The sequence below is a fragment of the Aaosphaeria arxii genome (assembly GCF_010015735.1).
Source record: "Aaosphaeria arxii CBS 175.79 unplaced genomic scaffold BU24scaffold_7, whole genome shotgun sequence".
Classification (NCBI taxonomy): Eukaryota; Fungi; Ascomycota; class Dothideomycetes; order Pleosporales; genus Aaosphaeria; species Aaosphaeria arxii.
Genome location: NW_022983480.1, coordinates 941,179 through 964,171, shown reverse-complemented (window position 1 = coordinate 964,171; position 22,993 = coordinate 941,179). Strand labels below are relative to the sequence as shown.

The following is a 22,993-nucleotide window of genomic DNA, read 5'->3' as shown; positions in this document are numbered from 1 at the left end:
TTCAGTCTTCTTTGAAGCTACCATGATAGAAAGTATAATGCCACGTCTATGATCACAATCAATACAATACCCGTAAGATCAAATTCGCGAAACGAGCCACTGCGGCAGACCGAAACACTTGTGCACTTGATGGGTTGCAGGGTGCCCTCCGGACAATAATGGTGGACAGGACATTGCAAGAGCCCCTTCCCTCTGTTTGGGCAGTATTTCCCTGGTGGGCACAGACTAGGCTCAAAGAAACCTTGAGGTCCTGGGCAAATATTGCGGCTAGCTTGAGAACGGATGTACTGGCATGACTCCGTGGGTGGACAGTATTCTGGTGGATCTGATTGTGTGTTGTTCGGACCTAGGACTATAAATATGGGAGAAAACCAAGTTTCGATTGAGCATCATGAAATAATACATACAATAGAACCCAGGATTGCAGATATTATCTTGCGATAGCTGAATAGGTGTCAAACCAGATAGACACCTCACGCTAGGTACTTCGTCCGTCATTATTTGCATGAGAGGGAGGCCACGATTGAAAACGGTACAAAGTATTCTTGCGAAAATTTACGGAGGGATACTGTTTACCCCTTCAGAGGTCTTTCACTAGAGGAAAGGGCTGAGAGAGGAGGTTCAGCATCATTCCATGCTGGCCCGATAGCTCAAGACAGCTTTCGATTGATTTACGAGGCAAAGGCAACCTTCGGCCGGGTATATCCCTTGCCTGCATAACTTTGCCTAGCTGCATCCCGTTCCGACCGACATCAAGAATAGCTGCAAAATAAATTGGGAACACAATAAAGGGCAACGGTTCAATTTGAGGATGAGGTTAGATCACTGCGAGGCCCAAATAGGCATTGGCATGAAAAAACCCGACATTCTTCGTGGCCACTCCAGCAGCTGAAGTTCTGAGATGTTCGCCTTTCATAGATATCTGTACCGATCACAACAGTCTAGCACTTCTTATATGCACATATGAGATCGAGTGGGAGATTTCCAAACAAACCACCCAGTCGAGCGAATTCATGATGTTTTGGACTAAACTTTGGCCTATTTACATATTACCTTTGTTTGTCTTTGCATTCTCTGCAATCGTTGTTCTTCATACCTTGAGGAAACGGACTGTACGCGATGAGGAACCTCAAATTCCACTTAGAAGTCACGGTTTGCTATCGGGTCTTATCAATACCTTTGAGCTCATATTTCGTGCCAGAAAATTTATGATGAAGACTAGGTATGTAACCCGGTTGCTTAGTATAGGTTCTACTGTAACATTGGAATAGTCGACATAATGGTGCTTTTGTGCCAAACAAGGTGCCACTCCTGTTCGGCAATATTTATCTCATTCGTGGCCCCGAGAGTCTCGAAACGTTATGGAAATTATCGGGACACTCGAGCTCTACAGAGCTGCATGGGTTCTATTTTGGTCGAATCTTTGGAATGCCAGGCAAGGCGGAATCCCTCTACGCAAACGATGACTCCGGTTTCGCATCAAAGCCGCACCCGGCTAGCAATGTACATCCTAATAGTCGCATCGATTATATCACGCATCAGGTTTTGAAGGAATTTCTGCTTAGCGATGCTTCTATGGAGCTGGCCCCACGCTTTCTGGCACGCATCCAAAGTCGCTTCGCAGAGATTCACATTGGCTATCAGTGGTCAGAAAAAGAAGACTTGTTGGGGTTTCTCGAAATGGAACTATTGAAAGCAAACATGGAGATATCGTACGGATCTTGTATCTTCGAAATTCTACCAAGCTTTTGTGAGGACTTTTGGTGCTTTAGTCATCATATGTACGGATTTTATCGCCCCTTTCCGAAATGGACAATCCGAAAGGCTCATGCCGCCCGAGCTAGAATACTCGCCGCGTTGAAGGAATGGCAGATGCGCGTTGTCAAAGGGGAAATGACCGACAAGAATGTCTACTGGACAGCAACAAAAGTCAAGAAATGGCACGCGAAATTTCTAGCTCTTAATGGATTTGACGATGATACGATAGCGAGTTTATATCTCGGAATCATTTGGGTGTATGTATCCACCCATATTGCCTTTAGTGTTAGCTGATTTATGTGTGTAGCTCAAACTACAATTTCATCATTTCGATCTTTTGGATGGTTTTAGAAACCTATCGATGCCCTTCCCTGCTTACGGTTGTAAAAGAGCCGCTCTCGCAGATCTCGGCGCAATTGATCATGAACGAGCCCTCTCAGTTTGCACTTATTCAGTCAATATACGCTGAAACACTACGACTTAGAACTGAAGCTTACATAACGCGTCGATTTCCTCACAGGTCAGTCGAACTTGGAAAGAAGTGGGTCATCCCCCGTAACAAGATCTGTCTGGCCTCTACTCATCCAGCACACCAAGACAACGATGTCTGGAATACCTACGACGGACTGTATCCTCTGAACACCTTTTGGGCAGAGCGCTTTCTCGTACACCATCACGATCCCCTCAGTGGACCCCTAAATCCAGCATATCGAGATACTCTCTGATCGACGCAAAAGGGTAAAGGAACGAAGAGCGACTTATACGCTACTACCCAACCCAATCTGGGACTCACATTCTCTCTTGAAGGCCTCTCTGCATCCTGGATTCCGTATGGTGGTGGACCACGTGCCTGTCCCGGCCGACATATTGCGAAAAAGCAGATATTATCTTGTTTTGTTACCATTTTGCAGACCTTTGATATCCAGATAACTGGAAGCGAGGAGACATGGAGAATGGATGAAAGAAGCTACGGACCTGGCGTGCAACTACCTGTTGGGAAAGTTGGTTTCCGAATTATGAGGCGACGAGAGTAATATTGTCTCTGTCCTAATGTTGAGCTTGCAAACCGTACGAATGGAAATGTTAGGGGTCCAGCTTAGCCGCCTTCAGGTTGATTGGTGATTCAAGGATGCTCGATTTCTTGGATTTCATCAATTATTGTATCTGAAAGGCTCGAAGACCTCCAAAGAATAGCATAAATATGGAACATAAGATTGGATTGGGTCTTTTGGGAATCATTCGATGATTGGTACTTACATGGAACCAGTATGATGGCAGTCTATTGGCCTGATGCATTGCTCACAGATGCTCAAAACGAGGGACGAACGTTCCAAGTTCAATTGATTTGGCCTCGCCATGTTGGCTGCATGAATGTAAGCACTAAATCTCAACTGCGCCGGCGCTCCGCATTTACATACATATAGCCGTCAGCCTACAGCATGGACCCAGACGTTCGGTTCGGGGATTACACAGAATTTATCGATTTTGATTCAAACTTGAACCCCTGCAAAGAACGGGGAGGCACGCAAGGCAATTTGTTGCATGGTGGGGCGAGTGTTAGCTGGAAGAATATGGTTACACAAGGGTGGCATAGTAAACAGTGTTGATTGCAATAAAGCCCATCCCACCTAACACTAACAACTTTCAGCTCCAGCAAGCATCATAGAATCGACGTAATGGCTTCAGAATCAAATGGCGAATCCAGGAGAAGAAGAGCAGATTCATCTGATTATTTGAAACACTTTGCGAAGGCCTCCAACCCCAACAACGATCCTCAGGATATTGAAGGCCGTGAGCGCAGGAAAGAGAATTATGTCAGTCTTGCAAACGAGTAGGTATTTCCGAGCTGCGAAATGAGTGCGCTAATGGAGTACAGCTTCTACGACAATTCAACTGACTTCTACCTAGAGGGTTGGGGTCAATCCTTTCACTTTTGCCGCTACCCTCGCGGCCGGGAGCCGATGGCTCAAGCCATGGCACGTCACGAGCATTTTATGGCCAAACGCCTCGAGATCAAGCCTGGAATGAAGGTTTTGGATGTTGGGTGTGGTATTGGTGGACCTGCTAAGGAAATCGCTACTTTTACTGACTGCAAGGTCATTGGATTGAATGTTAATGCTCACCAGATCGAAGTTGGGAAAGACTTTGCAAAGAAGGAAGGTGTTGGTGAAGATGTGCTAGAGTTCGTGGAGGCGGACTTCATGGTAAGCTGCATGGTCATGGCTGTTATTCCAATCAACGATGTCTGATTCAAGATATAGAAACTGCCATTCCCCGACAATACTTTCGACGTAGTATACGTCATTGAGGCTACTGTCCATGCGCCATCGCTTGTCGGGGTGTACACCGAAATCTACCGTGTCCTCAAGCCAGGCGGACGTTTTGGGGTGTACGAATGGGTTATGATGGCCGACAAGTTTGACCCAGGTAACCCTCAACATGTGTACCTACGTGCTGGTATGGAACGTGGCAATGGAATTGCATGCATTCGTACGTCTGCCGAGGCTAGCGATGCCATTAAGGTTGCAGGTTTTACTCTTGAAGTAGCTGAAAATCTGGCCGAGCACGAGGATCCCCTCCCATGGTGGTACTTCTGCGATGGCGAGACAAAGTATGCGCAGAGTGTAGCGGATTGGTTCCGCGTAGGTAAGTGGCGGGGTGTCGTTTATCAATCACAAATGCTAACTTTTGGTAGTGAGGATGACGAAGCCTGGCCGGGTAGGATTGGACATTGTCATCAGGTTGCTCGAGCTCGCTGGAGTAGCCAGGAAAGGAACTGCAAAGATGGCCAAAGAGATGATTCACGGTGGCGATTGCATCGCAGAGGCGGGAAAGCAACACATGTTCACTCCAATGTACTTCATGTTGGGCTTGAAGCCAGCGAACAGGGCAGCAGATGGAAATTGAGGTAGTTTTGAGATCAACATGTCTAGCTGATTGTAAATGGAAAACTGCTCAGTCTTTAATGTAATTCTTTGGTATTTTGAAAAGAGCCTGAAAGGGCTCCATCTTCCGCTATGAAATAACCTATACCTTTCTGATGAAATTTATGCAGAGCCCTGATGCCTATAAAAGAGATCTCAAGCCAGTGAATGGTCCCAACGATTTCATGAAGAGAGGTTCGCCACTCGGGTACTATAATTATAGCGCAGATATTCAGATCTGGGAAAGAGGATGATTCGCCCCCGATCTAATACGCCATTGGTAAGGTTGATTGTCCTGTTGCATAAATCCTCCATCAAGGTTCTACATATCACCATATCTGGAAGACTTTCTCATGACTGATATGTCACTGAGAACGGGCCCTGGTTATTGTTCGTAACTGCCATAACCGAGTTCGGAAGGATTGATATAACCTTGCTGTACCAGGCTCGGGAAGTATCCATTTGTGGAGAACCACTCTGGCGATTCGGGTGACAGGAACGCTGTTGACCCATTCATGCCAAACATATTATTGGCGTCCGCACCCATTGGACTAGGTATAGCGAGATTTAATGGTACATCTGATTGGTTTGTGATGGATAAATCTGCCTCGTTTGTAGACATAGATTGCGGACTTTGTAGCATAATGCTTTCCTCTGCAACGGTGGACCGGGGTGGCTCCAAATTCTGAGTAGAAACTGGTCTTGACACTTTTGAGTAATGATCAAAATGTGTATGAGTATTTCTCTCGGCCCATTCTCTTGAGGGTGTGGTGGACGGAGTGGAAGGTTCAGGAGATTTAGATATAAGGCGACCAGTAGAACTAGAGCTTATATCTGCTATTTGAGGGGTGCCTTTTTGTTTGGCATCGACATAGAGTCTTGCAATGTGTAGGAGCAGTGCGAGCATACTATACGATTGATCTAAATCGTTATAGTTCTGGCGGACTGTGTCCAGAGAGGTGACCAAATTGGATAAAATTGAAAGATCGGCAGTATCGCAGGTCAAAATGGTGTTCCAGAAGATGACAATAAAAGACGTACACGGTGCTTGGAGAATAGACCTAATTATCCCAATATAAGCCCATCGGCCGTGAAGAAGCAATAAGATAAATAAAACTGATGATAGCAAATGTCAAATCAGAAATTGGGATTCCGATGTGCAACTTACCATTGCAGATATCTACGCCACAATTGTTCGACGCCATCGATGTTGAATTTATCACTGCATCTCTGATGAGCAGCAAGGGCCTTTCGGGCAGATGCCAAACATTGTGTGCTAGACGTGATACTATCATAACTCGCAGCCTTTTGGATCAACGTACGTGTTGCGTGATGAACTACGGCATCGCGATGATGATACAGATCCTCCAGATGTTGCAGTTCATCGATTGTATTCAATCCCCTTAGCATCACATGTCCAGGTGGTGTCTGATTTTCGTTGAGCATTGATGTATCGTTATCCCAGGGTTCCTCGGGATAGAAAAAAGAAAAGGAGTGCTTCTTTCTCCTCTTTGTGCCGGCTATCGATAACAACTGTATTATTGCCATCTTTTGCTTTGATTCCAGGACACATGGTGACTCCGCAGCCAAGTCAAGAATACTGATATTCGCTCGATCTATCCATGCTTGATCCAAGGCATTCAAAAGCTGTTTAGCAATGGTGGAGCGTTCGCTTTCAGACTTGGACAAGGCTGCGGGACTGAATAGCTTTTCGTACAATTGCCCTTGAATCTGAGCGATCCTTATTGCATATACGATGATGGCCTGGCCTCTCGTAACCTTTCCATCGAGTCTTTTATTTGTAACGCATATGTTATCCGGGAAGAAGGGCAAGGAAATGTCCCAATCCTGTATGATAGATGCATGCCCCAGACGGAGCGAAAGTATCTTGTCCAAGATGTAGACCGACCAGAAGATATTTATTTTAGACTTTCGTGTTATTTCATCATCATCGAGCATGGTACATATGCGATGATAGCCGAGCCGCTGACACAGTGCAGCTGCTTGGGAGTTCATGGCCCAACATAGACGAGATTGGCCCGACTCGACTGCGTAGAGGGCGGCTAGTAGAAGAGCTACTGTATTCTGGAACGTTGGCGATATGCTTATGTCGAGTTGACCTATAGCAATTTCTAGTTGGCGCTTGCATTGGTCGGTGTACTTGCGTAAGCGCGCCTGTTTGGTAGCGTCCGAAAGCCTATAATAGGCAGATTCAGAGAAAAGATTCTGTCCAGCAGTTCGTAAGTTAAAGACATAATGAACATAGTAGAATATTGAAACAGTTACATACATATAGTATGGCATACAAATGTACACGTCGTATTGCCGGGCATTCTTCAGGGGAACAATAAACTTTCTGAAAGATCCCAATAAGTAGATTGAAGCTAAGAAAAGGAAAGTCGATCGCCAACCAAACGGATGGAAAGGCTGGGAAATTATTAGAGGACTAGGCAAAATGTCGAACAGGGACACTTGCATATGGTTTTTTCGAGAACTTCGAGTACGGCTTCCCAGGGTGGCCGCTCTAACCCGGAACACTGATGATGATTCGTTCTCCGAAATGGATGTTTGTCGTCCAACGTACAAGGTTGGTGATTTGTTTCACTCAAATTATCCTTCAAAGCTATTAAAGCTGCCTCATATTTCTTGTCCGTATTGATCAGTGGATCGTTAGAGACAAAATTTTGCAATAGTTCTTGGGCATTCTTGAACTGAGCGTACATCGCAGTTCTCCCTTCAAACAGTGATTGCGTACTCAAGCGTAAGGTTATGCTGGGTATAGAATTTTCCGGTCTTACTGAAGCATCCTGATGATTTAAAACTTCCAACGCACCATGATTACAAGATTTTTTTTCAGAACCCGTTGGAAAGCCTTTGATATTTTGCAGGCAATCCTTGCTCCAGGGAATCGGTTGCACACTAGGACCACTTAGCAGCGTAGGGGTAAGCCTTTCAGAGTGACTAAAAATACGTACTCACTGGAAAATTGTCCTTGGTCTTTGTAGTTTTTGCCATTAACTACCTGTATGCTTTTTGTCGCTCTGCATGCTGGAAGGTGATCATTAGTGCGGTGTTCTACATGGTAAGTATCTCGTGGCATATGCTTACTTGGCTTGCTCACTTTGCCTCTAGAATAGGAGGTGTTCATACTGCAATATGCGTATCTCAAGCTGCATCTACCCTTTTGTCCAGATACAATAGGAATGCGATCTCAAACAGTCCCGCTTGGTTGCACAATGGCTGTCAGGCAGCAGCATTAGAAGCAAATAAAAGTCCATGATTTCTTAAATCAGGAGATAATGAGTTATATGTATGTATCAATTGATTGCGTAGTGTTAAAACGAGAACGCTACAGGTCGATCTTCGAGCGCTTTCGCCTTCGCATGAAGATCTTTTCCACTCGGCATAGTTCGATAGCCCTTTCAGCGTTTACCTTACAAGGCAGTTTGGTGAGAAATGACCACAATACTTGGATGGTAAAATACTGGGCCTGCGATCATACAGTTCTACGAGCACTTTAATGGGGAAGTGCGTGTCCATCAGTCGCCGGTTGCCCCTTTTCGCAAATAGCCACACTTGGTAGGTCCGAATAGGACCACGACCGGTCCCCAAGGACGGAAACTCAGACGTCATCAGTGTCACTGTCGACCCACCTATTTTACTACTCGTATGCATAGAGCCTTCAAAATGAGATGCACTTGTCTCTTGGCGACCTGCCGGTTCTGTAAGGACTTGGTGGCGCAGTTAACGGTGAACACTGGCGTCGCCACATTTGAGACATCTCTTTCAAGTGGTCCTAGGACTAGGGGTAGGGGTATAGACTGACAAACTATGATAAGGCTCATGGTTGACGCGATAAATCAGTGTCTCGCTCTCAATATTTCAGTGCGTGTGTTTGTACTTTTCCATCATTAACGACGAACGGGTTGTCCGAGACCATCGAAAAAGCAACCAAGCGTGAAACAGTTGTATCAATAGGATGTGAGACGTGAGAAGGTGCTAATATATATCCTTAAATATAACATAGTGATGTTGCAACACGCATCCCTGGTTTTTTAATGCACAGAGGGTTGGCACGTCGGGGTGGCCACATGCTAGCTTCACGCACCTTCTGTACCTAGATCAAGAGTGCATTGTAGCCAATAAACAGTCTTAACTCTTTGCGATAAAATCTCGCGAATGCACTGTTGTGGGCATGAAATACCAGCAAGGGGCCAACCCGACGCGCCAGCCTCTGTACGTTAAAGGCTGCACTGTAAGTTTGTGTCCGTTCCGAGCCTCACCAACAAATCTTCTAGTGAAGCAGCTAGTCAGATCAATCAAACAGAGAACTTCCGGGACTAATGCCAGAGAAGAGCGTAGAGGTGGGGAACTAGTGTTGATGTCTATCTTGTCTGCCGATACGAAGCCATGTCTTTCTTTCAGGGGAATCGAGACATAATGGCGGGAGAGGCGGCCTTCGACGGCGGAGAACGATGAAAAGTCCGTCTTTTTATTAAATGTTAACTCAATACAAATGCATGATTCATTCAAGACCGCATGGGAATGGGAAGATGCAAGGTGGCAGAGTCTTCCACCTCACTTTCATCGTACCCTGTTCTCTAGATCCTCGTGTCGAGGACGGAGGATCTCTATGGATCAAATGGATTAGTTTCAGGTACAAATTGTAACTTCATCATCCTACTGTGTACCTGCTGCATTATTAATTCGATTGCAACATGCGGGAATAAGACTCCGGAAGATTCTAGCCATTTGCCGTTTGCTGTATTACAATAGCGGTTTTCATACGAAGTGCAGCACACCTCCAATTTTCACGACAAGTGCCAACAATAATACATGCGCGGAGGAGCCGTTTATTCCATGCATAGAAACCAAAGAGTAGCTAGGAAGGGCCGTTGCATCGAAGAGCTCAAGAGACCGGAGAGACTTCTTGATAATCTGTTTCTCGTTGGTCGGGTACTCGGCATCTTTGCTCTGAGAGGAAGCTTTACTCCACTGGACCCGCTACAGATAGACCTGTTGGTTCAACATTGACTGTACTCTAAAAGTATATGTGCCAAAGTAGTAGCCCCAGCCAGCCCGACGTACTCCCGAGAGCCTCCTATAGAGGGTCGGAAATGGGATTGAAACTTGTTATCCTACTGAAAATTACGAGATACCGTAAGTCATGTTTCCAATTTAACCATCAAAGATAATGGGCGAAAATGATAGCGAATCTCGCGGTTCAAATACTCAGATTCAAAGAGCTAATATGCGAGGTGAGTAATGGTCCTGGGAAAAATCAATCCAATGCGGTTTTCTCTACATGATGTCTTTCCTATCTTCGGAACCCATATATTTATGATTGGTAATGCAATTGGGTTTTTCACAGCACTTCTTAGTTTCGGTCGTTTTGATGGTGAATACTACGCAGCACAGGGAAACTCCGTATACGATGTCCCTAGTAGCTCTTACTCTAATGACTTGGCATTCCCGGCCAGTGCTATCTACCAGCCGCAGCTAGTCGACTATTTCCCTACCGGGAATAATACAAGCGCCCGCACAGGTGCGAAACCGATCTCTCCTGTTACTCACTAGAAAACTTGAGAAGCTCTATATGTAAGCAGAGCAGCAAAAACTGAAAGCACACTTGTCTCCTTATGGGCCTGATAGGAGTACTCGGGCGTCCATCAATGATCATACCCTACGGGAGGCTACTGAAGGACGTGAGATAATGCCACGCTATACCACACGATCCATATACGATGTAACTCAATGCAGCTCTCTCTTCTCTTCTCTTCTTCTTTTTTTGAAATGCGCCGTTCATCCAAATGACGACACATTAGCGCGGGAATTTCTATGGCTTGCTACTATTGTTTATCAAGGACTTGCATATTTCTCTGCTTTTGTACTGCTGCCAACGTTATAATGACTAATCCCACTTATGTCTATGAACGAGGTAGTAACATTTAAGTGCTGGGGCAAAGAAGACGAAGTATGAGAGGAGGGTGGGAATGAGGATGTTGACATTCCTTTGAAACGAGATTGGTTGTATGAGCGAATACTGGCATTATTCGAGTCTAGAGCTCCAATGCAAGATGTTTTAGGATTAGAAACCTGCATGGACTTAACTAGGTGCACTGAAACACCGACAACAGAAATATAAGATTCCAGCCCTTCTCGCTTTCTGGGAAGCTTGTCCGCAGGGCTTCCAACTCATGGTAATTGTGGCATCACCACAAAGACCCTGGCGCTGAAGAGGAGTGGTGGTGCATGGCTTACAGCCCTGCAACCTTTCGTGCTTCTCTTTCCTGTTGAATCTCCAGATATTCACACACCTCAGTATGCCCTTGCAACCTGGCAACTTCTATAGCCGTGCGTCCTTCACAGGTCTTGACTTGCAGATCCGCATTCCACGATACCAGTACCTGAACCACCTCTAGAAATCCGTAGTTCGCAGCCCAATACAATGCCGTGCGACCTTCACGGTCTTGACGGTCAATTTGAACACGGCGAGTCGAGAGAAGCGCTTCCACCGTCAAAGGGGAATGGTTGAAGAGCGCCCATAGAAGTGGCGTCCAGGTGTCAGCATCCAAGTCGTCCTCGCCGCCACAATTGTTCTTGAGCAGAATGCGTAGGGTATCCGTGTGGCCGCCTTGACACGCCCATGAAATTGCATTGCGCTGGTCATTGTCTTTCGTGCCTTTGTCAATTCCTGTTTTGTGCATCAAAGTACTAACCACTTCTCTTTGACCATTGCCCGCAGCCCACGAAAGTGGAGAGCGCCCTTTGTGATCTCGAAGATTGAGGTCGATGGAGGGATGTCGAAGGAGGACCTTTAGGGCGTTTCGAGCTCCTTCCCCTGCGGCCCAAGATAGTACCGAACGTCCCGATTTATCGACTTGGTTGATGTCGATGGATGGTTGCTGTAGTAGCAATTGTACGATGCTTGCGTCATCTCCTTGAACGGCCCAGAATAGTGGCGTCCAGCATGAGCTATCTTGGTCATCCGTGGTGAGTGCTCCGTGCTCCAATAACGCTCGAACAACTTCCAAATGCCCATTTCCTGCTGCGAACGATAGTGCTGATCTTGTAGATTTCGCCTTCTGAGTGACTTTTATCCTTGGCTCATTAAGAAGTATCACAACAGCATCCAGATGTCCGTACTGCGCAGAAATCGTCAAGGGTGTCTGCCGATCAAAACCAACGCCATTAGAATCCGCACCGTGCTGAAGCAAGACTTTAATCGAGCCTAACGAAGACATTCTCGCCGCCCAGAATAACGCCCGATTTATTGTATCTTCGCTATTGATTTTATCTCCACTACTGAGCTCTGATTTTTCCAATGTCTCAGTGAGCAGAACGGTTAAGTTGAAGAATGCTGCCACCTCGACGGTCTCGAAATTATCTGGAAAGGGGTACTGTATGTTTTTTCGAACCCAGTAGTATTTCAGCCAATTTGTCAGCACGCAGCTGCGACTTGCTAACAATTGATGAGCTGCTTGTCGGAGAGGCTTTGGGGCTATGTCTTCACATAGCGAGTAGTGCTCAGCCCAATGAATTGCGGAATAATCAAAGAACTTATACTCCTGAGCAATCAGAATGCATTTCTCCTTAGCCATAGTGTGAGTGTCCTTGAAGAAATTGTCCAGGCCAAGATGATCGTCTAGACCAAGAGGACCGTCTAGATTAAGAGGACCGTCTAGGCCTTCCGGGTCGAAGTCTGCGAAGGGGAGCGAAGGGTTTGAGTTGGACGAGCTAGTCTCGAAACTTCTGCGTTCTGAAGTGAAAAGATCCGATTGAAATTCCTGCAGGAGAAGATAACGCATACACGATTCACATATGCATAGTGCTGCATCTGCTAATGGAATCGCGAGACCGTGTACTGACTTGTCGGTCGAGTGGAGCGCAAGATCCGTCAAGAATTCTTTTGCGGTTTGGTGTATTAGCGCAACTTTCGAATGCTCGTCTGAATGTTGATTGTCGTCTTTTATGCGGACGAAAGATCCCACTATGTTGTGTAATGTTGAGCGAATGTGGTGTTGCAAGTCATCTGTCACGTCGGCAATAGAATTGTGGTCTTGATCAACTGTGAAGGCAGTGTTCATCTCCGTCAACGTTAAGTGTCTCGAGCTCCCAATAAGCAATCGTAGCAATTTTGTAGCGTCTTCTCGATCTTGAGATGCGATCTCGCATAAGAATCTTGCATACGTAGCCTGAAGATTTTCGGGGAATGTGTTGATGATTCGTTCAAAATGTTTCTTCGATGCTTTTCGGCTTCCTTCCAAACTGTGGAGCACCATATTCAACCAGAGAAAGCTCTGGTCAGACTTAGAGTATAGAAGTTGTTCTAAATAGATTTGCGTTTCGTCATCAAAATGAAACTTGTTCGCAATGTCGCCAATCTTGCTTTGAATGACCAACTTTATATCCTCACTGATATTACCTTGGTTTGCCTCGATTTCAAATTTATTCTTCAGTCCGGTAAGGTTGTACGAGTTTCCAAGTGATGGCCGGCTTGTAATCATAAATTTAATGGAGAGCTGATCTTTTCGATGTATATCCTGGGGTTCGTTTATGAATTGTAGTATGGCGTTCAAAAGAACAGTGCGCGTCTTTTCTTCGCACTCATCTATTGCATCCACTATGATTCCGATAGTATCTGACCTTGATTCTGCAGCTATCTTTAGGAGCAATTCCCAAAGTGCCGAAAAGGAGTTTACAAGGCCAGGGCCGTCATATTCAAACCGGTTCTTCACATGCTTAATGAGTTTTCGATGTTGCTGTAGGATTTGATAGATGATGCCTCGAAGTATAGCGTTTGCGTCTTTCTGAGACTTGACTTTATCGTCGCAGAAGAAAAAGAATACCTGAGGTTTGGCAGGGGCAGCACGACCTAGTCTGAGGTTGTCTGTCAAATAAGCGGAGAGCATCGTTTTGCCACAGCCAGGTCCCCCCGTGATCCAGAGTAAACTCGTTTCTTCGGCATTTGACCAAGACAAATATGTAGGATGACCCAGAATCCAGCTGCAGGTTCCCTGCACTGGTCGTGGTAATTGTGCTTTGTAGTCTGCGATAAAGATCGAGTTTAGCAGGACCATGCAAGACTTTTCAGCTTCGCTTAAAGCTAATCAGCTGCTTAGCTGGTGCCAATGTCTAGATACCGCCCATCATCACATACATTGGTTGGATGACGCCCTATTCACCTTTGTTGCCATAGCTTGCTTCGCAAGGGCTGTTCTGGCCAGTCGTTTTATGGCGTTGAGAGCAGAGCGGAAGCCATCATCCGTCTCCGCCCCAAAACGACACATGGTTCTATGATTCGCATAGAGTGGTATTATAGCCTCATCAGGAATTTCCATTATGGCGGATTTTTGATCAACGACCTAGAACAAGGCTGTTAGGCGTTGGTTTTGATTGTGCGGTCTGTATGCAATCTTACCAATTCAGATAACCCGGGCATGGTCTCGGTTTCGTGGAAGGTCACGATGTCCATGTTCCTCAGGCGATTTCGAGACGAGGTCGCGAGATCGCCTAATGCTTGAGAGTTGGAGCCTAGGGTTGTGAGAAGGTCATCACGTATCGATCCAGCTATGCGAGTGGTCTGCGAAGCGCGCAGACACACATTGACAATCTTTCCCACAATCTTCCCAATATCAGCTGTCGCAGAACCACGATGTGGAGTGCCAAAAAACACGATAGCTGAAGCAGCGGAGAGTATATCGCCATACAGGCGGTCATCTTCATGTGCCAATACAAGAGCCTCGGGATAAGTCAGACTCTCGCCATGAATATGGTATCGACCAGGCACTTACCTGCTTACACACTATTCCCCCAAGACTATGGCAGACAAATATTATCGGACGCTGTTTGTCCTCACTCAGGGTAGCGAGAGAGCTCAGGAGATTTCGAGAGTAATCGCGCAACGTGGCAACCGAATTACTGCAGAAGACCTCAGATGGGTATCCATAAGTGAATACCCGAGACCCCGGAAGGCAGCTTGGAAGCAGGTCTCGCAACCAAAGTACCCCGTTTTCATGCTGCCATGTCGTGTAGGCGTTCCCATTCAGGCCATGGATGGCCACTATGTCCACCTCTAGAAGGTCTTTCGAGTCGTCGTGTCCCTCATTTTTACTGAGAGAAAAGAGTCCGTACTCTTTCGTGCGTGTTGTGGCAGGTGGGGGAATCTCCAATGAACGTTCCTGTGGAGGCTTGGGGCGTGATTAGTGTTAGCGGCTCGTCCCGTACTTGCTTAAGTTATTGGTTCAAGGAGCTCACATCAGGAACGAGCTCTTTTCGTTTCAACTTCCGTAGCGTTTTGCGCAAATTCTGCATGGCGTTCGAGGGTAGAGCGAGATTGTCAGATCGCACGAAAAGGAGTTTTTGGAAGCAGAGTAGAATTACTGTCGTCCGAAACAAGTTGAAATATGTAGGAACGGCAGCAACTGTCACAGACGCCCCGCACTAGTCCGGGCGCTTAGGGGAGCCTATACGCCAAGGACTACGCCGCATGGAACACTGTAACTGTGTCCGCGGTCCTCATAGTGGGGAAGGAAGGCTAACACTGATTCTGTCATCGCACCATACCTCGTACCATTCATGCATTCACCACGACGCGGCTGAACCCTGCCGTAACAACATTTGGATTCGAACTTTGGACTTCTTTCAAAACACCAGCTTATGAACCAGAGTCTTTACGAAGGCACTTTGCTATGGCTAACGGCAGCGGCCCGATCCATAAAACTATAGCTATCATCGGAGCTGGAGGCGATGCAACCACGGGAAGCTTGATCTACATGGTACGCTACCCTCAAACAATAGTAATTGTGGACATCTTAGCTTACAGATAGTAGCTTGGTGGTATCGACTTGATTATGCTTGGGAAGTTGCAGGAGAAGGGCATCGATTCATATGCCGATGCTGCTCGTGAATTGAAAAACACGAACAAGGAACTGTACTTTTACACTCCGCGGCACAGAATTACTGTTCAAGGTCTTCCAAGCATCGCTCGTTCATCGAAAGAAGTTGTATCATTGTGCTCATATCGCTGACATCTTTCAAGACCAGCTCCTCAAAGCTGATGGCCTTATTCTCGTTGTGACACCACCGTCTCAGGCATCCGATAGCTTTTTCGTCAAGAGTACCACTGATCAGCTCAAGGATTCAGTAACATTCTTTGCACAGAAAAAAGCAGCCGTCTTCGTCAGAACCTCGTATGCCATCCCTCATGTCCATCCTGCCTTTTGCGGCCAATTTGCTAATGTTGCCTAGTAATGACTTTCGGTGGTCGGAAAGCGTATATAATCAATTGGTCGAGAATTTGGGAGCCAAACTCCAAGAACTCGATATTCCAACCGAGGGGTGCGTAATCACAGGTTATAACGTACTTTGACAAACATTAACGTAATGTAGCATTCCTATCATTCCAAGTATCCAGCGAAATGAGAATATCATAGAACTCTCTCCCAACACACCCTGGTACACGAAACCCACGCTGGTGTCTGCACTGGATGAGATACTTTCGTGAGTCACTGGTATACTGACATAATCGGCACTCTGGACGCAACGTAGTCGACACGTGAAACTTCGAGTGCTTAAACACGATGATGTGGACTATATAGACCGAAATGCGCAGACAATTCCGATGCTTACTTTGTTGGCGTGTATTCCTATGGAAAACACTTCATATTTCCACTGGTTTACAGACCTCTGTCTGCTCTTTGAAGTCAACGATCCTCATTACCGTGCCATTTAGGCACCTGTTGTTCCTATAGAAGAGTTCTGCGCGAGCAGTAGCATTGCATCGACCTAAGTAAACTAACTAGCAAGGAGCCCTTTTACCGTCCCTCACCTACACCCGTTTGAAGCAGCTACATAGTTCGAACAATGTGCTAATTCTTTCACATACGACCATTGGACATTGAAAACAGGGCTTCCCGTTCGCTCAGCCATACTTAAGCAATGTACCGGCGGACTAGTAGTTGAGTGGGTGACCATCAGCGAATCCCCGCTGTGGTATGTTTTTTGATTTCTTTTTTGCCAATCTTTTTAGCAAGGGTTAGCTACTCGGGACGGGGTTGAGGTTGACGATCTGGTGGGTGACCAGATGGTGGTGGGGCCCAACTTCAGATGGGAACATCAAATAGGGTCCAATCATAGTCCCAAGATGGGTAAGTAGAGATATTGAGACGGTAGAAAAAGTACTGATGATATAAATGATGGATTCTGTAATAAATCTCTTATTCTTGCACTTCCTAATATTCTTATTTCCTTCGCCTTGAACACAGAACGTCCTCTGTAGCCGTGCCCATCAAAACAGCCACGCCAAAGACCTACGATAAACCTTCCTCCAAATCCCTCCGCCAGGCATTGCCTCCTCCCTCTCCCGCCTATCTCGCTCAAACCTCTCCCTCTCTTCCTTCACGGTCTCCGTAGGAACGCCCGTCCTCAGATCCGCCTCTGCTTTCCCTACTTTGTGGGACCTCATCAGCATCTTGTAGCCAAAGATGCAAGTTAAATACACCGGGATTCCGATATACTGGACCACAAAGTTTCTGCTGTCGAACCCTCGCACGAACACTTCAGCGCCTTTTGTGAGCGTGACGAGAATGAGGAACCCAAGCGCGATGTATGATCCAGTAATGCCTAGTGGTGCGCGATATGGAATGTATGCCGGGTCGATGGATTGAGCGGTACGAGCTCGGACGAAGAAGATGTGGGAGACAACGATTGATATCCAAGTTAGCATCCCTGTTGAGATGTTAGTATGTCGCTTCGCTATCACGAACAGTGGATAAGTTTTGGTTCCTTACCGAAGACAGTGACAACATTGGTCAGGTAACCAAACACGACCGCGGAGCTTGTGCTCGCGGACAGATATGCCAGGCCGCAGAATAAGCTGCACAGTCCAATGCATACGAACGGGACGCCCTGTTTGGTCGTGCGTGTGAATATATGGGGAGCTTTGCCATCAGCGGCAATACCGAAGAGCGTGCGAGAAGCAATGTAGAGATCAGAGTTTGCTGCGGAGAAGACGAAAATCACCAGACATCCGTTTATGACGTGGTCCAGTCCTCGAATTCTAGCAAGGTTGATAGCAACAACGAAGGGAGACGCGGCAGCCGACGTCTTTGCGCCTGCAGCGAAGGCTAGCTCTTTGCTGTTGTAAGGAACTACCATGCCAAGTAAGAAGACAGAGAGTATGTAGAAGAACAGGATCCGATAGAACGTAAGCCTCACAGCCTTGGGCATGCTGAGGCGTGGGTGTTTGGCTTCGCCGACAGTGATGCCCACAAGCTCGGTTCCCGAGAACGCATATACTGCTGTCACCATGGCGCTCCACACCCCGAGTAGGCGTCCAGTCGGACCGTGTATCTTGTATTCGTTGAATGCTCCAGGCTCGCTCCAGTATCGGAAACCAGGTCGGTCGCCAGTTGGTCCACCGCCTAGAGCCAGGACTAGGAGAAGGAGAATCACACCGACCATGATCAGCATCTTGAGAGAAGAGAGCCAGAATTCGAATTCGCCAAACACTTTGACGTTGACGCTGTTGATGAGAATGATGAGAAGCAACGCGACTGTAATGAAGACAGCTGGATTGACACGGTTTCCCACCCAAAACTTCATGATGAGGGCAAAGGCGGAGAGTTGGTTTGGTGTTGCTAGGAGGTACTTGAAAAAGTATGCGTAGCCAGTCGCGAATCCAAGGGCAGGGTCGACGAAACGAGTTGCGTATCCTCCAAAACCCTTGGAGTTAGGCATGTAAGAAACCATTTCTCCAAGTGCAGACATGATGAGAAAAATCACAGCTCCCACGATGGAATAGTCGATCAAGATACCAGCAGGTCCAGCCTTGACAAGTGCAGAACCACTAGAGAAGGGAGTTAACATTTCGAATTCATGTACATTGCTAGAAAACCGAACTTACGTTCCAATCAACAGGCCGGTTCCCAAGGCACCGCCTAACGCAATCATGACTACGTGACGACTTTCTAGCTGCTGATGGAGATCGTGTCCAGCGACGTGATCTGTTGCCTCTAAAGTGCCATTTTCCAGGGTAGGCGGCTGTGAGATTTCCGGATACTCATAGTCTACCTTTTTCTCGTCCATTTTGTACTAAGCTGTCCGTCAATGACTTTGCTGTAGGCTGAGGATGAGGAAGCAGTGGGCGGCACTGTGTGGAATATTAAATACATTCTAGATCCATGAGTATCTCTCCTCATCAAAGTCCTTATCAGAAAGCAACTCGCCTGAGACTCTGGGGCCCCAGAGTTTGCAGCGCGGTTGGAGTTTCCGCTAGCTCACTATGCTTGCACCGACGCCAGCCTCGGGCGAGGAACCCGAAATTGACCAGGCCAAATAGCTTCGGTTTCGAGACCCGCCACCTAAACTAGGCTCGATCGTACAGTATCTGAAAAGTGGCAAGATAACTCCGATAAGGTAATACTACTCTGCTATCGGCCCTGTTCCAGTATGAGCCCATAGCCAGTCAGTCGCGAGCTGATTAGCTGAATGTTCCAATACTGCCGGTTCCCAGCTAAGAAAATCGTCAATGTAGGTCATCTGATCAGATTCCATATCTAGTGAATCATGGAGATTCGGGAATTGGTCGCTTGACAGATTGTAATCAGCCTCTAATCCCTCCCACGCCTCTCTTGATGTAATCGTGGTATCTTCATCCCTGGCCTCCCTAGGCGTATCATCGGACCCATGGATCTCCACTAAGCACTGACTCATTGCCTTCTGTAACTCCTGGAGGTCCTCTCTGCGGAAGCGTGCTACGACGTTCCCGTGGTGAATCATCGCATCGATGACTTTGAATGCGCTATGTACGTATTCTTCATTGAGGCGATGGGGATGACCAGGAAGAGCAGACATCAGCGTGAGAACAAACGCAGAGGAGAAAGTCTGTTCGAGATCAAAGGGGAGAAAGGTTTCCAGCAGATGTTGCGATTGCAGATGCGATAGAATACGAAGAGATCTGCTTGCCGACTCGTATGCGGTTTTTAAAAGTGCTTTGATGGGGGTTGCAAGCTCTTGAACCGTGTGGCGACGAACTTTGAGGAGATCTTCGAGGAGATGAACGAGGATGGGCCGAATTGCTAGTACTACGCACTTCAAAAAAGCTTTTAGCATCGGTTGCGTACAAGAATGCCTTGTTAATACCAACCTGATGATAAAATAGGTTCAACGTTGCTGAAACTCTTGACGTGGGATTAGATTCACCGATTCTAAATTCGAACTTGGTGGCCATTTGATCCGATAGCTGAGCCAGCTCCCTGAGAACTTGCTGAATGCTTTTGATGAGAGGACGGTCGAGCCTGCCATTTGCGCTGTAAATTGCTACAATGGGTGTCAGCTCAACTTTTATCAATACGTCGGATAGCATCATACTGCTCAAGATCTTTGCGAAAATCCGTGTCAATGCTACATGAGCGTTAAAATCATCAAATGTCTCTGTTGTGTCTCTGGGTTGAGGAAGTTCCACGGTGATATCGCTATCCCGAGCTGAGATCGGAGCGCCCATAGAAGAGGCGAATTTGCAATCAAGCATGTACACAGTCCACCATATGCAGCGAGATCGATGCATTTCCTCACTGCTGAGATGATCTACCGAACGTTCCCGATGTAGGCCTTGCGACAATGCAATTCTAACGGCTTGTCCGATCTGTTTTAGTCGGTCAGTCATACAAGAATACCTCGACAAAAGGAGGCTCCATATCACTGACATATAGGTAAGCGCTATTCCGGTGGTCCACGGATTGTAAATATAAAGCAAGACAACAGAGTATCTCGATGGACTGCAACGGATCCTGATACAGACCATGAGCATTCGGAAGTAGCTCCAGCGCCTGTGTAAAGAGATCTTTGCCAGCAGGATAGTCGGACACGTCTACTGGTGCCAAAAGAGCTTTCCCTAGGGCCATGACAAGAAGAAAATGGATGTACCATAAGTTCGAACTTGTCTTTTGTACGGTTGACACCTCTTGTCTATAAAGCTCATTCAGTCTTACCTTAAAGGGTGCTACATCAAACAAATGGTATGTTTGACAGAGATGGAACTCTACGGTACTGGTAAGATATTTAGCATGATCGAATGATGGAATACTGGCACGAGTTGGAGTGTCGATCTGGCAGACCGAGGGCCAGTCGAGCGAAATAGCTTGCGCGTCTACTCGGGGAGAAGTGTTGTTCTCTTCATATTGCCCAAGATGCTTCCACATCATGAGTATAACGTGACGGCTGTATGCCCATGTCGAGGAGGGACCAAGCCAGCCTAGGAATGCGTCAGTGGTGGAGTCGGAGAAGCAATGATATACGCACGCATTCTACCAACTGGGTCAGTGACAATATTTGACGTTCTGGCAACCAGTGGATTACGGATTTCATTGTAATCCGACTCATCCTCATTTGGTTGTGGTAAATCAGTCAGAGTTTGAGAATTGCTTGATGGACGACCTGCACTTGAGGCTCGAAGTAGGCTTTGGTCCACCCTGAAGTTATCATTACCTACAAGCAGAACTAAGCACAAATAAAGGCCCTGCTATCAAGGAATGCATACGTTCATAATCAGATCCGTCAGAAAACGATGATCGCGAAGGCCTAATCCTCTTTGCAGGCGGGTGTACTATCCTTTCCTCAGATTCGATCAGAGAACATCTCCGCTCTAGTTCTAATAGATAACTATGCAGTGAATTCATGTGAGCAGCAGGTAGCTTTTGGTGCAACTAGGGAAAAGCACCTCTCTGATACTACGACCTTCTTCTCATCTGGCCCAAATTGGCACTCAACAGAGCGGCGAGTACAGTTGCTACAGGGATAATCTCCTGAGCATTTGACTTTCCGGCTGCGACATCGCAGGCACCTTTTATATGGTAAGCGGATATGCATCCATCTGATAGTACAATATGTCTACTGACGCGTTGTTCGTTCGTTTACGGGATGCACCTCCTTCTTCACCGCCCATGGTGTCCCTCAATTGACCGTAATATTCAGCATCAGTCGCCTTTTGTCGATATTAATGGCTGCGAAGATGCAATTCAATTGTGCAGTATCCACGAGTTGGGAAGTTGGTGTTGGATAGACCGGCGGAAACAGCAGGACTCATCTGCTCGCAACTGCAGTGAACTTGTATTTAGCGTGACGCTAACAACGGCTATCTGTGGCATGACGCCAATGTGGCCTAATTGCCTAGGTAGATAAACACAATGAATGATTACAGCAAGTCAATGAGGAAATCTTGTTTCAACGGCAATCTTGTAAAATTATATTATGTATTCTGCATTTTGGGCTGGACTTTGGTGCACTGAACATCTTTATCCCATTCCAGTTCATATCCTGCTGCGCTCTATTCCAACTATGGCCGCTGCGCTTTCGTTCGCTGCTCTTGCAATAAAACCAGAATCCTGACCTCCCAAGATGAAGCCGATTCCGAGCTCATTGATGGCCCAACTATGGAGCTCAACATTATCGTATATTCCCGCAAGGCCCATAATCTTCGAATGTTTCCTACATGCTTGGCTTATTTTGACCAGAGCGGCGCGAAAGACTTCGCTCTTGAATTGATTAGGAACTCCAAGCTCGATAGCGAGGTCATTGGAGCCGACCAGCAACATGTCGACGCCAGGCACTGAAGCGATTTCTTCTATATTCTCAATACTCTCTTTAGTCTCGATCATGACACATACAGTCGATCCGTTGGCATTTGTCTCAGATATTATTACGTCTTGGGAAGTCGGCTTGAGGCAGAACAGTGGAAGCTGCCCGGTCATGGATCTCTTGCCCTGGGATGGATATTTACAGATCGATACTGCCGCTGCAGCATCGTCTATCATCGGGTTAGCTCGTCAACCCGTGGTGCAGCGTTGTTGTAGCTCACCTTTGCCGTGAATGTGAGGGAATACAACTCCCATAGCACCACCATCCAGAACCCTTTGCACGAATCCATTGCCACATTGATACGGAACTCGAACGAAAGGGGTGAGTCCAGACTGAAGTCCAGCCATGCAATGTTGGCTTGCATCACGCAGTGTTAGGGAAGAATGCTCCAGATCTATGAACAGTGCGTGGTATCGTGCATTTGCAGCCAAATCGACTATCTGTGAGTCCGTGACCAAACGAATGCCCATAGCCTATCACATGTTAGAACGAGTCTTCTTTACGTGCTTAGCATAGTTGTGTCAGGTAGCTTACAATGCATAACTCTTTCGCGGCCTGCTTCCTTAGCAGGTTGTTGACACAGCGCAAGGCCATTTTTAGTGTGTAGATCAAACAAGAAAGATAATAATAAATTGTTTAACAAATTGTGCATACCACTCTTATCATTTAAGAAT

General features: G+C 46.7%; 8 protein-coding genes across 8 annotated transcripts; 3 read left to right on the top strand and 5 right to left on the bottom strand.

Annotated features, from left to right (window-relative positions):
• Window positions 1-1,016: 1,016 nt before the first annotated feature.
• BU24DRAFT_412084 (uncharacterized protein) lies at window positions 1,017-2,483 on the top strand (the record flags this gene model as incomplete). The annotated part of the gene is made up of 4 exons (XM_033526087.1): window positions 1,017-1,222; window positions 1,272-1,712; window positions 1,773-2,015; window positions 2,066-2,483. The coding sequence occupies 4 exons, from the start codon at window positions 1,017-1,019 to the stop codon at window positions 2,481-2,483; spliced, it is 1,308 nt and encodes a 435-aa protein (XP_033381092.1).
• A 744-nt stretch (window positions 2,484-3,227) lies between these two features.
• On the top strand, window positions 3,228-4,773 carry BU24DRAFT_258109 (S-adenosyl-L-methionine-dependent methyltransferase). Its single transcript, XM_033522465.1, has 4 exons — window positions 3,228-3,549; window positions 3,667-3,962; window positions 4,020-4,404; window positions 4,454-4,773. Exons 1-4 carry the CDS (start codon window positions 3,435-3,437, stop codon window positions 4,663-4,665), a joined length of 1,008 nt encoding a protein of 335 aa, XP_033381091.1. The 5' UTR covers window positions 3,228-3,434; the 3' UTR covers window positions 4,666-4,773.
• Window positions 4,774-5,499: 726 nt separating this feature from the next.
• BU24DRAFT_312853 (uncharacterized protein) lies at window positions 5,500-7,092 on the bottom strand (the record flags this gene model as incomplete). Its single annotated transcript, XM_033522843.1, has 4 exons — window positions 5,500-5,729; window positions 5,867-6,186; window positions 6,262-6,908; window positions 6,973-7,092. Coding segments are annotated over 4 exons (1,317 nt in total), but the record flags the coding sequence as incomplete, so codon positions are not given.
• Window positions 7,093-10,939: 3,847 nt separating this feature from the next.
• Window positions 10,940-15,090, bottom strand: BU24DRAFT_395880 (uncharacterized protein; the record flags this gene model as incomplete). The annotated part of the gene is made up of 5 exons (XM_033525277.1): window positions 14,940-15,090; window positions 14,477-14,872; window positions 14,104-14,424; window positions 13,843-14,047; window positions 10,940-13,788 (listed from the first exon to the last, which is right to left on the bottom strand). Exons 1-5 carry the CDS (start codon window positions 14,994-14,996, stop codon window positions 10,940-10,942), a joined length of 3,828 nt encoding a protein of 1,275 aa, XP_033381089.1. The 5' UTR covers window positions 14,997-15,090.
• A 283-nt stretch (window positions 15,091-15,373) lies between these two features.
• Window positions 15,374-16,188, top strand: BU24DRAFT_465111 (uncharacterized protein; the record flags this gene model as incomplete). Its single annotated transcript, XM_033532249.1, has 5 exons — window positions 15,374-15,460; window positions 15,515-15,671; window positions 15,724-15,874; window positions 15,933-16,022; window positions 16,074-16,188. 5 exons carry the CDS (start codon window positions 15,374-15,376, stop codon window positions 16,186-16,188), a joined length of 600 nt encoding a protein of 199 aa, XP_033381088.1.
• Window positions 16,189-16,971: 783 nt separating this feature from the next.
• Window positions 16,972-18,770, bottom strand: BU24DRAFT_352312 (amino acid permease; the record flags this gene model as incomplete). Its single annotated transcript, XM_033523725.1, has 3 exons — window positions 16,972-17,411; window positions 17,474-18,531; window positions 18,589-18,770. 3 exons carry the CDS (start codon window positions 18,768-18,770, stop codon window positions 16,972-16,974), a joined length of 1,680 nt encoding a protein of 559 aa, XP_033381087.1.
• Window positions 18,771-18,938: 168 nt separating this feature from the next.
• Window positions 18,939-21,750, bottom strand: BU24DRAFT_258052 (uncharacterized protein). The gene is made up of 8 exons (XM_033522464.1): window positions 21,581-21,750; window positions 21,403-21,525; window positions 21,223-21,344; window positions 20,985-21,170; window positions 20,390-20,937; window positions 20,055-20,328; window positions 19,831-20,003; window positions 18,939-19,775 (listed from the first exon to the last, which is right to left on the bottom strand). The coding sequence occupies exons 1-8, from the start codon at window positions 21,625-21,627 to the stop codon at window positions 19,107-19,109; spliced, it is 2,142 nt and encodes a 713-aa protein (XP_033381086.1). The 5' UTR covers window positions 21,628-21,750; the 3' UTR covers window positions 18,939-19,106.
• Window positions 21,751-21,950: 200 nt separating this feature from the next.
• On the bottom strand, window positions 21,951-22,925 carry BU24DRAFT_443099 (HpcH/HpaI aldolase). The gene is made up of 3 exons (XM_033530566.1): window positions 22,854-22,925; window positions 22,540-22,792; window positions 21,951-22,488 (listed from the first exon to the last, which is right to left on the bottom strand). The coding sequence occupies exons 1-3, from the start codon at window positions 22,911-22,913 to the stop codon at window positions 21,992-21,994; spliced, it is 810 nt and encodes a 269-aa protein (XP_033381085.1). The 5' UTR covers window positions 22,914-22,925; the 3' UTR covers window positions 21,951-21,991.
• Between the last annotated feature and the right edge of the window lie 68 nt (window positions 22,926-22,993).